This window comes from Tripterygium wilfordii, chromosome 4 (genome assembly GCF_013401445.1).
Source record: "Tripterygium wilfordii isolate XIE 37 chromosome 4, ASM1340144v1, whole genome shotgun sequence".
NCBI lineage: Eukaryota > Viridiplantae > Streptophyta > Magnoliopsida > Celastrales > Celastraceae > Tripterygium > Tripterygium wilfordii.
In genome coordinates this window covers 2685555-2698635 of record NC_052235.1, presented here as the reverse complement: position 1 = coordinate 2698635, position 13081 = coordinate 2685555, and the positions used below count along the sequence as shown (strand labels likewise).

Genomic DNA, 13081 nt, shown 5'->3' with positions numbered 1-13081 from the left:
AGAGTGTGAAAAGGGCTGATACATACTAGACATCCTCTTAAACAAAGAAGATGGGGTTATTTCATTCAAAAGAATGGTTAAAGCATGACATTATCAAATAGAAGAGTAATAATGATCGATCAAGAATGGTATTCTCAAGCCTTCGGAGCAAGACCAGCCTTGAGGGCTTGAATGGTGGCTACATCAGTTTTGAATGACTTGGCCAGGATATTTTCATCAATATTGGTGGCAAAGAGAGTGGCAGGAAGTGATTGAGTCCCTGCACTTGCGCTGCCAAAGGCAGAAATTGCCAAAGCAATGTTCTCTGGATCAATATTGTACTGGAAGTGAACAAGGCCCTTTGGAAATACAAACATGTCGCCAGCTAGTAATGTCTGAGTGTAGAGCTTGTTGGTTGTGTCAACAAATCCCACTTGAAGTGAACCTCGGGTGAGAAAAAGTAGCTCAGCGGAACGAGGATGGATGTGTGGTGGGTTTACGGTGCTTGCAGGGAATTGAAGAATGGCATAGGAAACACTCTGCCCATTAAGAGCCGGGAATTCAGCCATGCTTACTTTCGTGACCGTAAAATTTGCAGGTGGTTTTGCGTTGACGATGCTGCGCATACCTGTGTACGTGAAGAAATTCCCATCAACAATTGCACCTGCGGGTGCCAAGAAATCAGAGGTAATATCTGCATCTCCAGCTTTTGCCACTTGTGCAATGGCAAATGAAGCTAAAAGTAGAAAGAAAAAGAACTTGTTGGTTGAAGTTGTTGATGCCATAGCAAGCAAACTAGTTGATATCTAGAATTAATGATCCTGGAGAGTGAGGTGGTGCTAATAATGTGATATTTAGCAGCTATTTATAGTCTCATGGAAAAGGGTTGTTCTTGTTCACACATTCTACAGGCCAGTTGTTGTGTGTTATAACCAAAGAACATGGAGATTACAATGTGGTCATTTGCCTTGTAAAGTTTTCGAGGAGATTACAACTCATTCAATAAAGTTGCTCTGTAGAAAAAACAAACAGAAGCGATTGGAATGGGGACTGAAATTTAGTATAGAAATGACAGAGTGCAAGATTTCAAATTTTATCGGATGTTCTTAGGAGGTGACAAGTACAAGGGTTGGTATGTCAGATGTTTAGCTAAATGACTGAGACAGCATACCAAATCAAAGATCAACGTTATGATAGGCTCTTGGAACATAGGGTCATTAATTACTAAGAAAGTTTTAAGATTGTAAATTGCATTGAAAAGTGAAAACTTGATGCGATGATATATCTAGATTGTATTCTTCCCACCATCTGGGTCCAATGGTTCAGAAACAACACTCTTGACTGCAGCAACCATGACAAGTGAGAAACACTTTTTCGTATCTGAAACTTGATGGTGATTGGGCGATCCGATCAGGATAACCTTATCCACCAATTCCGTGTGGAGAGAAGCTGCCACATGTGACTTAGATTCAGCCACTGGATGTCTCCAATTTCCACCTCTCATTAAACCACAAAAACAACCCCAAACACAGCATCAAAATTCATTCATACAGAGATACAGAGAGAGAGAAGAATGGCTTCAACTTCAGCAGTTTCAATGGCTATGCAACTCACTCAGGCAAATCCAAAGAGGGTGGTACTAGTGCCAAGCTCCGATGCCTTCTTCAATCCACTGCCAGTGAGGCCTACAAGAGTCCTGGCTGGATCAAAATCCAGTGGAAGACTTCAAGTCAAGGCTTCCTTGAAGGAGAAAGCTTTTACCGGACTCACCGCGGCAGCTTTGACAGCTTCCATGGTTATACCAGATGTAGCAGAAGCTGCTGCTTCTGGAGTTTCTCCATCTCTCAATAATTTCTTACTCAGCATTGCAGCCGGTGGTGTGGTGCTTGTCGCCATTTTTGGTGCTGTGGTTGGTGTGGCAAACTTTGACCCTGTCAAGCGAGCCTGAGACATGTATTTTCTACCACTTCTATGTATTTCTTTCTGCTCTGTGTTTCTCTCCATCATCCCTTGTAATTCGGCCAGTAACCCGTCAACTCCGAAATCTCTATTTTCAATTTGGCGCATAAAGATGAAATATATGTAAACCAGCAACTGCTAAACCCTACTTGTATCAATAAGTTCAGAAAGAAGTGAAATTACAGGAAATAACACCGTGCTGTCAAAGGAGCCTACAAATCCATGTATGCTAAGACTAACCGAAGAATTGCTAGCAAAGAAATTCATCTCAACAATTTCACTAAAGTCTGAATCAGCCATTCAGCTCTGCAAAATAATATCCACTTTAATCTAAAATCTCATTTACTTTGCTAAAGAATTATTCATCACTTGTGCAATTTTGAAATCAAATCAAGCAGGTAGCTGCTCTCTGAAGTATAATCCACCTTGTCCGCCTTAACAACGGTGATCTTCACCCTCTGTTCATCACCAAACAATTCCTCCTTGATTTTTAGCCTGAAAAGATACTGGTAAAAGAGTCTGCTCCTGATCATGTCTGCAAATTTGGCATCATCCTGTAATTCAAATTTTAACAAATACAACTCCTTTGCCGAGAAACCCACTATCTCCTCCCCAGCTTCCTGGAAAGCCGTTACCCAAGTCAATCCTGTATGGTCTTGAATTTGAACTTGGAGAAGAAATCTATAATCACACTCCTCAAATTCTTGATTGCATCTGTCGCATTGCCATCTTCCAGTCCCTGACTTTGTCACTTTCTTGTTACATTGTCTATCTTCTGCAATTTTAAGTGGGCATGCTGTATAACAAAATGTATCTGTTTTGATAAAAGTTATGGTTGCTCTCACAGTCACCCAGTCTGGTTTATCTGATCTTCCAAGACCTTCATCCTTGATCTGAGAAACAGTTTTACGGATCTCATTCTTAGGTGCTCCGGGCACACTGTCTCTAGAAATGGACAAAGAAGCAACATTCCTTCCCACTTGATCAAACCAGTGTCTCAGGCCGCCGGCCTCCGGAAAATCTGGATTTATGAAGAGCTGAGTAGAAGAAATTGTCCCAATAGATTTGCCACTGAAATCACTAACCTTACCAGCTTTAACAGCTAGAACCGGGAAAAAACCAGAATCCACCATCTCTTGCAGTTTTTGACCTTCCTTATTGCAGAAATCACCCCAAAGGGTTAACTCAACGCTCCTACCAGATGCATCCTTAAGGTTAACAATTCTTCTCTGAGTTTCCATACCATTCTTTCTCAAGATAGGAACTGAAGGGTTTACAGATATCACAATACCAATAATGTCAAGTATTGAATTGTTCTCAGCATTCTCAATTTCACTAATAGGTTTGAAGGAGAACTGTTGTTGTGGAATAGAACCATCTTCATGAGGGCAAAGCTCCACAGTCGAAGTTGCCTCCAAAAATATCTCCCACTCATTCTTCAAATGGTTGAAATTCTTCTGTGCGGGTTTTAAGCTGCCTTTAGAAATCAAATAGACCCTACCAACCTCAATAACATCATAGAAGCGGTCAACAACAGTATTAAAGCAGGTCACCCGTATCTCACCACCGTCAGAGTCAAGTAGGTCGAACGAGAACACCTTCCCGTCTCCCCGGGCATTGTTGTAGCGACGGAGATCTCCTTTTGCAGTTACCCTTGCCTTAATAGCCCACCTTCCCTGATAAGGATTAAGAGCAGCTATAGGAATGATACGGGCAGGTGCCTCATTCTTCATTATTGCACCGTGATTCCTGTAGTTAGGAGGTGGTTGATACGGAGGTTGAACAGCAGGTCTGAAATTCTGCCCATTATTGCTATGCATTTGGGCACCCATACTACCGTAATTAACCCTTGATGACTGCTGCAAATTGCTGTTAGGCAATGCTTTCTGAGCACTTACATCAGATTCAGGCAGCACCTTGCAATTCCCAATTAATTCACAATCAAGCATTATAGTTTCCATGTTCAGTACCACAATAATCCTGTGTTCAAAAAACACATGGGAAAAACTGAGACTTTCAGGACCAAAATTGGGAGAATCAAGAGTTGTTATAATCTAAAAATAAAAAGTTTATATAAACATCACGCAGGCTTAAATTGGTCATACCACTGCCAGATTTCAAGCAGTTTATTCAGCTTTGTAATACTACTTTATGAAGCATGACATGAGAATTTATAAGAACAATAAAATATAAAAACTAATACATAAAATATGCACATCATATAATAATTTAAATCAAGTATTACACAGAATGATATACCACAATCACATATTCTATGCATTACGATCATATGGTGAACCATTGCTCCACCTCTTTTTGAATTTTAGTTTACTTGTCAAATTATACGAAATAAACCTCTCAAATCTCAATCTACAAAATTACATCTCATTTTCTTTTCTTGTGAGGAGCTTTAGCTTCACTGTTTATACTCTAAGCAGAAACATACCTCAGTCTTACCACTACTGACAAAAATCGAATAATGTGCCACTTCAAGAACTGGACTCTGTACATGCTGCCTTATATAATTTACCTTTCCAGCTTGCAATTCCATCAATCGATCACACAAAATTTTAGGTAAAATCAAGGCACAATTCCACAAAACAAAACTGAATGGATCAAAAGAAGCTAAAACCTAAAAACAGATAACGCGTAATCTACACAAAAGGCGATTCTCTCAATTATAATCGTTGTGTGTAGTGCCATGTCATCACAAAAAACTAACCGATAAATAGAGACAGAGAATAATAAATAAAGCATCCACTCACTTTCGATTTTGAACGGTGCTGCAGATGTAATCGATCAACTGAATGACGGAGCCCTTCTTGACTCGACCGGTCTTGACACGGTCATTGAGCTGAGTGGCGAGCATCGCGTGCTGAGATGAAACACCGTCGGAGAGAAGCAAGCGGTACCTCTCTTGCGAGTTCCCTATGAGCTTGATGTCCAAGACCTGCACCAGCGGCTTCGAGTCAACATCGCCTGCAGTGATCGTCGCTATAGCGTTCGTCGTCAGATTCACAGCCATCCTCTAGATCCTTCGAGAATCAAAAACCCAGACAGTAGAGAAAATTGCGGGGGAAGTGAGTCGAAGAGCGAGAAAAGCCCTAGAAACGAAAATGAGAGGAAGAGAGATAAGGGAGGATTGATTTAAGATTTTGAGTTTTTAGGTTTGTTTGGATGAAAGATGGGAGAGGAGAGGATTGTAAATGTATATCCGGAGACGACTATAAATGGCGCGGAGTGTAATGACAATTGACAAGTAACGGAACCGACCTTCTTTCCTAAATACTAGTAGTTCGAGCCTCGAGGTATTTCCAAAGGAAAATTATTATTTATTTTAATATTTTTGGATATGTTAACGTCAAATCTGTAAATAAAAATTAACGAATTTTATATTTTCCCTAATATCATGCGTGAGACTTTAAATTCACGAAGAAAGGAGAAATACATCGTGGGGTTATTGCTAAAAGTGCTAACTAACAACGCGTATGAGAGTGTATCTACTTCATTAGACCATACGGCCAATTTATCAAACATTCATTCGCACTGAAACTAAACGCTTGATAACCTCAAACACCTTGTAGCACTACTTGCCAGATACTAACATATCTTCAAATCACAACAAATAAAACTCCTCAAAACAAAATTGAGCTGGATTGAACATAATAAAACACACAAATTTGTGTAGTCCAAAATACCAATTTAAAATTATCTAAAAGAACCCAATATAAGTTTTAAGGTAGCCTACGAAGGCTGAAAAAGAAAAAGAAAAGCGCATTCCGAGATCCAGACTACATAGAGCTTAGACAATAATCAGAGCAACAGTGTTGGGGAATTAGGCCACCACTGGAACTTCAACCTCAGCCGCCATCACAGGTTGCCTTATGTATTCCTCTTCCTCCTTGGGAGTGTGAATTGTGACAAGATCGGGTAGAGGAGTAGTGGGGCCTTGCTTTCCCTTTGGATCCCAATCAAGCATTATCTTTACCTTAATACCAAGCACGCCCTGCATCAGTATAACAAGAGAATGATTTAGTATTTAAACCAATTAACCAATAATATTAATAATAAAGGAGAAGAGTCCACAGGTCGACCTGTCTCAACAACACGTGTCTCACAGCAGAGTCAATGTACTCATTGACTGGCTGGCCAGATGATATCATGTACCCATCCTTGAACTTCATAGACTTGGCACGCTGCGCCCTTAGCTTTCCACTAACAATGACCTGTTCATCAGCCACAAAAATTTAACCCAAAAACAAAACACAATGTTCTTAACTTTCTATCGACCCATAAATTGGGGGGAAACCAACAATAAGACCTGTTACACAAAAGAACTAGTTGGCTGAACAAACCTCACAACCCTTTGCCCCAGATTCCATTATGAACCTCAGAACACCATAGCAGGCCCTAAACAAAAATACAACAAAAAGATTCAGTTCCAACTAGAGATTTATTTATAAGATCCCAAAACAACACAGCATGCAACAGCAGAAACTGATTTTCCCTGTCAAACACCAAAACCAAAATCCTCTTTTGTATTAAATTGAGACACAAACACCAAAATGGGAGGTAAAAAGACCTAGCTAGTTGAACCAATATGCAAAGGCAAAGAAAATCTAACAAACAGAAATCATGAACAATGAAGTATTTCTTAGAAACCAAATTCACGTTCAAGTTAAAGATCAAAGATATTTTATATTAATCAAATTTAGAGATGAGTACAAGACCCATTCAATAATTTGCTATAAACATGTTTGAAGAAGCATCGCGCAGTGAAAAAGTTACAAAAATATTTAATGGTATATACAAATCCAATGGCAGACCAGGAACCTCAAATGGACACAAGTCCAAACTCCTAAGCCACTTGGAACTAAGAACTCTTGAGATGTGTCCTCGCCAAGGTTACTGCATAAAACTTGAGGCATTTTACGAGGATAATGGCATGGAGGAGAAGAATGAATCTCGTCATCTTCCGACACAAAGATGGTAAGGAAGCACCCACTCTGCTTTATAGATGACACAAACATGTAAAACTCAACTCGGAAAAAGATGTAATATTTGCTCATTTAAAGTACATCCCCAAACACGCACGTGATAATGAGGTTTCATTAATTAGGTATCAAACAACAGCATCATCTCTCTCATTTGCTGTCAGAAATATAAATAAATCATGTTTGCAACAAATAGGACAAAAAAAGGGGCAAGGCGATAGAGCAAGTTGAGAAAGATTCTAGACTATGCTCAGAGATCAAAATACAGCTGGAAAACCCACAACGTTAAAAAAATCATAGGCCAATTAAAATGTGTCCCCACCAAGGCTACTACATGAAAACTATATGCATTTCAGGATGATGATGGTATGGAGGACAGAATAGATCTTGTCATCTTCCGACACAATAATGGCAGGGAAGCACCACTCTGCTTTGTAGATGACATAAAAGAAAATTGTAAGAATGAGTATGACAAGTGAATAAAACTCAACTTAAACAAGCATTAGGTTTAACGTGGATTAATACACTGCGAAATTTTCAGTCAACAATTCACTCACAAAGGTGAGTTTATATGAAAGTAAAATTACATGAAAACTATATGCATTTCAGGAGGACGACGTATGGAGGACATAATAGATCTCATCATCTTCGGACACAATAATGGAAGGGAAGCACCCCCTCTGCTATGTAGATGACATTAAAGAAAAATGAAAGAATTAGCTATGACACATGTAAAACGCCTAAAACTCAACTTAAACAGGCATTAGGTTTAAGGTGGATTAATACACTGCAAAATATCAGTCAACAATTTACTACTTATAAGTGTGACTTTATATGCAAGTAATATACCAATATGATAACATGATCTTCATCAAACAACATAGATTTGTGAACTCACCCTAATCATTCTCACAAAACAACATAGATTTGTGAAATACCTGCGAACAGCAAGACCACCGAGAAGCTTGTAGCGAAGAGACTCAGCCTGAGCAATAGCGCAGAGCCCTCTGTTGTTAACCTTCTCGGCATATAGTTCAACGCTGTTCTCTGGGAACTTGAATCTCTTCTGCACCACAGATGTCAGCTCCCTGATTCTTCTCCCCTTCTCACCTGAAATTAAAAACAAAATTAATCAGAAATCCATGAAAAATTCAAATCAGAAACACCAACACAAAACGAGAACGACATAAAATGTAACTCAAAAGCGTTACCAAGAACATTCTGAGTACGGGTTGCTCTGATGATGATCTCAGTGCGCATCGGGGTAACTCTGACCTCGACTCCAGAGTAGCCATCCTCCGCAAGCTCCCGGGTCAGGACCTCGTTCAGCTCGGCGAAGAACACGCCGTCAGCAACGAACTGCGGCACGCACAAAATTACAAACGATGCTAAAGAATTGAAGAACAAGGTTTAAGAAAACCAAGCGGAAAGGAAAACCATATGGATGGAGAGACTGACCTTTCGCTTCTTGCTTATTTGAGTTGCCATTTTGTGTGACTGCGCGAGAGAGCTAAGTCGCAAGATGCCGATGACAAGTAAGGAGGCTCTATCTCTGAAAACCCTAACGTTGTTTTCTCGAGTTGCTCTTATATTTATGGGAGAATCCTAATCGAACGGGTGAAACCGACTTTAGGGTTTGGTTATCAACGGATGTGATTTTTCGTGGTGTATTTATTCATTTTTTGGCCCGTTCGAAAGCGGCTTTTACCGGTTTATACAAAGAGGCGATCGACTAGAGTACTAGAATAATAAATGGGCTTTTTAGTTGGAGAGCAACCCAAACATTCAATCTGGGCTGTCATAAACATAAAAGCCCATTTATTGCTAATGGCCCGTTTATGAGGATTCGGCTTTGGTGAGTGTTAAATCCAATCAAAGAAGGTCGTCAGAAATAAGCCCAAATCGTAAAGAGCCATGGGCTTGTATTCTTATTCTGGCGACAGAATAATGGGGCTGCAATGGAAGTGTAAGCCTAATAATAACAATAGTGTTAGGTAGACCATATAATGATATTCCATGGGAGTTCAAATTTTTTAAACAAAATTTTAAAACGTTTTAATTCTTAAAATATATGTTAGATTTTTAAAAAAATTACATATTCATAATCAGTGCAAAAAACTTTTTCTAACAATATCCATTGTCGATGAGTTTTATCATGTAAATCTTAATTCCATTATTTTTTTTCAATGGAATTACAAAAACAAATGAATTCAGAACTAAAACAATGAATTCTAAACTGTGCTTTAAAAAACAATAGAATCTATATTAAAATAATAAATTTTGGATAATGAATTATGGGATAAAAGAGTGAAATAAAACTATTAATCAATGGAATAAACATGTTGGGTTCTCATGAGCTACCAAACTGATGGGTTACATGTCATTTTCGTATGATAATTGTACATATGAATTAGGTAGAAATCGTACTCACGACCTCAAAAAATATGATAAAAATAAAAACAAAAAATGGTTGAGTGGTGATTCTAGCATGTAAACCTTGTACATTTTAGTCAAGTTTGACCAATTTTGATAAACAATTTTCTTAACCAATTTGTTGTATACATATTATTTTTTTTCTATTATTTTCACACACCAACCACAAACTAAGATCAATATCATATTGAATTATCCTATCTTCCTATTTTTAATTTATATTAGTCTCCATCTAATTCCTTGTACCATTTATCAAGCTATACTAAATATATTGAAAGCATATACATCAACTTTTTAATCAACTTTTCTTGAGATACACAGTTTCACTGGCATTTCCCATAAAAAGGCCAAAGATTTGAACTCATTTTCAAGTGGGACCTGTCAATCTTGACCATTCACTGCATTTGCTGTGTTTCATCTACTTCTTCTGTTGTTTCTTTTTTCAATTAAACAGCTACAATAGTGAAAAACAATTAATGTCAAAAGCTTAGCAACCTTCCCTATAATGACAAAATCTTGAAGCAATAAACATCATTATTTGGAGGTTGGAAAATACTAACTAGCCATAGACTAGGTTTCAACTTGCATCAAAGGTGAAAAGTCCTATTGATTAACTCTGACCGAGTTATTATATTGGAACAAATTTCAACCTCAAATCGACGATTGAATTAGAACACGTCAACTATCTCGGTTACAAAAAAGTTACATTAACTCTCATTGTAATTATTCTAATTGTTATTAAGCAATAATTGGTCATGTTAAGCATGGGGGTGCATTATTCTAAGTTGACTACTCCAAAAAGGGTCCGTCCAACTAATGATGTAGATACCCATAATAATCTTCTTTATTATATTGTTTAAAAGGCCAAAACTAGACTTGGGAGAGCCACCTTTACAACCTAATTGCTGGAAATGCAAGAAACAAAAGGCAAAGAAAAAGAAGAAAAAGTGTATTAGCACTTCACATGTTATGTCAATAAGCATGTTTAATTTTGTCTTGGCTTGGAATTAAGGACCAAACTTATAATGATTACCTTAATCCAGAGCCTCAATTGAAATGCAGAAAGAGACCAAATAATAAAGGAACAATCCATATACAGGATACCAATTATGTGAGCCATTGTTGGGGGGACACTGTTTATACACTTATCTGTCTGTCTCTCTTGGAACCACCTGTACATATACTTTATTTCCCTATCAATAGTACCATCCAAGAGATTGTCATTGGCTATATATATAAAGGGTTAAAATAATAGTCAAAATCCCATCATCATCTCTTATCTGAGATTCTGTTCTTGTGGTGGTGTGTGATTGGGAGCCAAAAAGGTTAAGCTAAAGCAGCTTTCCTTCCAATTGCTTTCAGGACATCTTCAGAGAGAGTAATGCATATATTGTTTACACAATACACAAGACTACTCCCCAAATACATAAACAAAAGCAGCAGCATTGATCATCAATCAATGGAGCTTTTTAGTTCATATTACAGTAATACAGGACAAGAACAATTAGCTGCAACACTTCACCACAGTTTTCTACCCCAAGTCCCAGAACAAGATTGCTAATTTGCTATTGCTCTTAGGTTGAAAAGGGAATAAAGGGATAATTATGAAGAGTTTCAATCAAAAGTTGATGATGAAATCCATTCACAAAAGGAGACTGACAAGTAAAAGTATGTAAAGGAGTAACAGTAGATATCATTCATCCTTTTGGCCAAACAGAAAAGGTTAGGAGAGGCTGGAAATCTCTTTTTATTATGGAATCAAAAAGGGTACTGAATTTGGCCAAAACTGAAAGATAATCTGGGTGAAATCACTGTACTACACAGGCAACGAAATTAAAAAGCTGAGAAGGAAAAAGTCGAAGTTTTATTATCCATCAGTCATTGTGAAGAACAGGAGCAGAATGGAATGAACAGATGAGACAGACATGCTTGATTTCAATTAGATCCACAGTTGTGCAGACTTACAATGAGATTGGAATTTTTTGGGGGATTATTTCTCTAAGAGTGAAGGAGGAGCAGGGAGCCAACTAGAGAAAGTACTCACAGATACAAAAAGGTCTCAGAATCTAACCATGTTCAACTTTGCCTCAAGACATTTGTAAAACCTACTTGCCAACATGAAAGAAAAAGAATCAAGAACCAGAAATTCTGTCTATGCAGGCCTATTTCTCTTGTGGCCTCCTTTTCCACCAGATCTCAAAGCACCACTAGAATCACCCTCGGAAGAACCATCCATAGACTTGGTGAAGGAGCTGGATAGGTCAGCATACAGGTCAACAACTCTTCTGATGTTATTGTTGAGCTCCCTGATCAGACCCACATTTCTGCTGAGATTGTCAGGGATCTTGGATTCATGATTCTGGTTTATTTCATTGATGAGCAGCCTATTCTGATCCAAAATGTTTTGGACTTGATCAAAATTCTTGTGGAATGTCTGAAGGATCTTGCCATCAATATGGGTACCATTGGCAAGCCCTGAAAATGCCTCACCCTCCATATACTCTCTCTTCTTTGAGTCAGAAAAGCCTATCAAATGAGAACCAGTCCTGCATCAAGAATCAAGAAAGAAGAACAAATAGAGAAAGAAGTAAGAACAAAACAAAAGATGAGAAACTGTGAGCCATAGCCATATCTTCCTATCTGTACATGCTTACAGCCTTACACAAACTAAGACCCAAGACAAAGTTTTGAAATTCTTTTAAGGCATTTAGAGACAAATTCTTAGTAGAAATCACGACTTCATGGTTTCTAACCTTTTTCTTTACAAAGGGATCTGAAATATAATAACAAACATCAATTATGGTAATAATTATTAATGTCATTATTTTGTTATCACAATTTTATTTTTATGATGAGATGTGAAAAAGCAGATCCCATTTTCCATAAAAGGGAACTTTTGTACTCGGAAAAATACCAACCTAAAACTCAGTTTCAAGGAAGAATCTCAAAAACCCCAAGAAACTAGCAGAGACGATGAGGCAACAAGGGTCCTGCTACTGCCTACTGCAGAGACAGCATTATTATCACCAACCTTGTACAAGCAAAACAAAAATACACACATTCTCATATAAAAACCCAAAATCTCAATAATAATTTTCAATCCAATAAAGCAAAACCCACTATGCAATGCCAAAATAAAAAAAGAAAATGAGTTTTCCTTAAAATTCAAGAATATCCGAAAACAATCTCCAAATAGGGAATTCAAACGTTCAAAAGCGTAAAAACTCCGCAGTGGCAGAAGCATAAATTCTTGAAGTGGAAAAAAAAACATAAAAAAGTTCGCTAAGATTTTATTCTTTTTCATGGAATGGGATTAAAGAAAAAGAAGATACAAGAACAGTAGAAATTCCTGTAGAAAACAGAAACAGGATCAACGGTATGCGTTGAAGAAAATTGACTCGTTAAAACACCGAATTAAACCCAAAACAGAGATTAAATGATTAATTAATTTTACTGTATTGTCTACAATATACAGAATCACATCCATCGTACCTTCAAAATCTGGAACATTATATCCTTCGAGGGAAGATAAAGATTTAAGAGCGGAAGCCGAGAAAGCACTGGATAAGATCGGGGACTGCGAATCGAATCTCCGGAAGAAGCTCAGCGCAGAATTACGAGAATTTTAGAGAGCAACAGAGAGAGAACATGTAGATTTGACAGTCACGCTCGGACCCCTCTGTGTGTCCAAAGCTTTATTTTCTTCTCTCACAAAA

At 37.9% G+C, this 13081-nt stretch overlaps 5 protein-coding genes across 7 annotated transcripts; 1 reads left to right on the top strand and 4 right to left on the bottom strand.

The window, feature by feature from the left end:
• Window positions 1–1192, bottom strand: LOC119996586 (germin-like protein 9-3). The gene has a single exon (XM_038843275.1). It carries the CDS (start codon window positions 762–764, stop codon window positions 135–137), a length of 630 nt encoding a protein of 209 aa, XP_038699203.1. The 5' UTR covers window positions 765–1192; the 3' UTR covers window positions 1–134.
• Window positions 1193–1417: 225 nt separating this feature from the next.
• On the top strand, window positions 1418–2127 carry LOC119996590. Its single transcript, XM_038843279.1, has one exon. It carries the CDS (start codon window positions 1553–1555, stop codon window positions 1925–1927), a length of 375 nt encoding a protein of 124 aa, XP_038699207.1. The 5' UTR covers window positions 1418–1552; the 3' UTR covers window positions 1928–2127.
• Window positions 2078–5178, bottom strand: LOC119996585 (replication protein A 70 kDa DNA-binding subunit A). Its single transcript, XM_038843274.1, has 2 exons — window positions 4704–5178; window positions 2078–3918 (listed from the first exon to the last, which is right to left on the bottom strand). The coding sequence occupies exons 1-2, from the start codon at window positions 4961–4963 to the stop codon at window positions 2304–2306; spliced, it is 1875 nt and encodes a 624-aa protein (XP_038699202.1). The 5' UTR covers window positions 4964–5178; the 3' UTR covers window positions 2078–2303.
• Window positions 5179–5516: 338 nt separating this feature from the next.
• On the bottom strand, window positions 5517–8551 carry LOC119997892 (40S ribosomal protein S3-3-like). The gene is made up of 6 exons (XM_038845120.1): window positions 8391–8551; window positions 8144–8291; window positions 7871–8042; window positions 6294–6348; window positions 6033–6164; window positions 5517–5944 (listed from the first exon to the last, which is right to left on the bottom strand). The coding sequence occupies exons 1-6, from the start codon at window positions 8418–8420 to the stop codon at window positions 5774–5776; spliced, it is 708 nt and encodes a 235-aa protein (XP_038701048.1). The 5' UTR covers window positions 8421–8551; the 3' UTR covers window positions 5517–5773.
• Window positions 8552–10717: 2166 nt separating this feature from the next.
• On the bottom strand, window positions 10718–13081 carry LOC119996225 (protein ELF4-LIKE 3-like). 3 transcript variants are annotated; one of them, XM_038842785.1, is made up of 3 exons: window positions 12858–13081; window positions 12284–12396; window positions 10718–11911 (listed from the first exon to the last, which is right to left on the bottom strand). In XM_038842785.1, exon 3 carries the CDS (start codon window positions 11860–11862, stop codon window positions 11518–11520), a length of 345 nt encoding a protein of 114 aa, XP_038698713.1. In that variant the 5' UTR covers window positions 11863–11911; window positions 12284–12396; window positions 12858–13081; the 3' UTR covers window positions 10718–11517. The 3 variants fall into 3 exon arrangements, with proteins under 3 accessions (XP_038698713.1, XP_038698714.1, XP_038698712.1); XM_038842786.1 differs by having other exon boundaries at window positions 12284–12368; XM_038842784.1 differs by lacking the exon at window positions 12284–12396 and having other exon boundaries at window positions 12858–13074.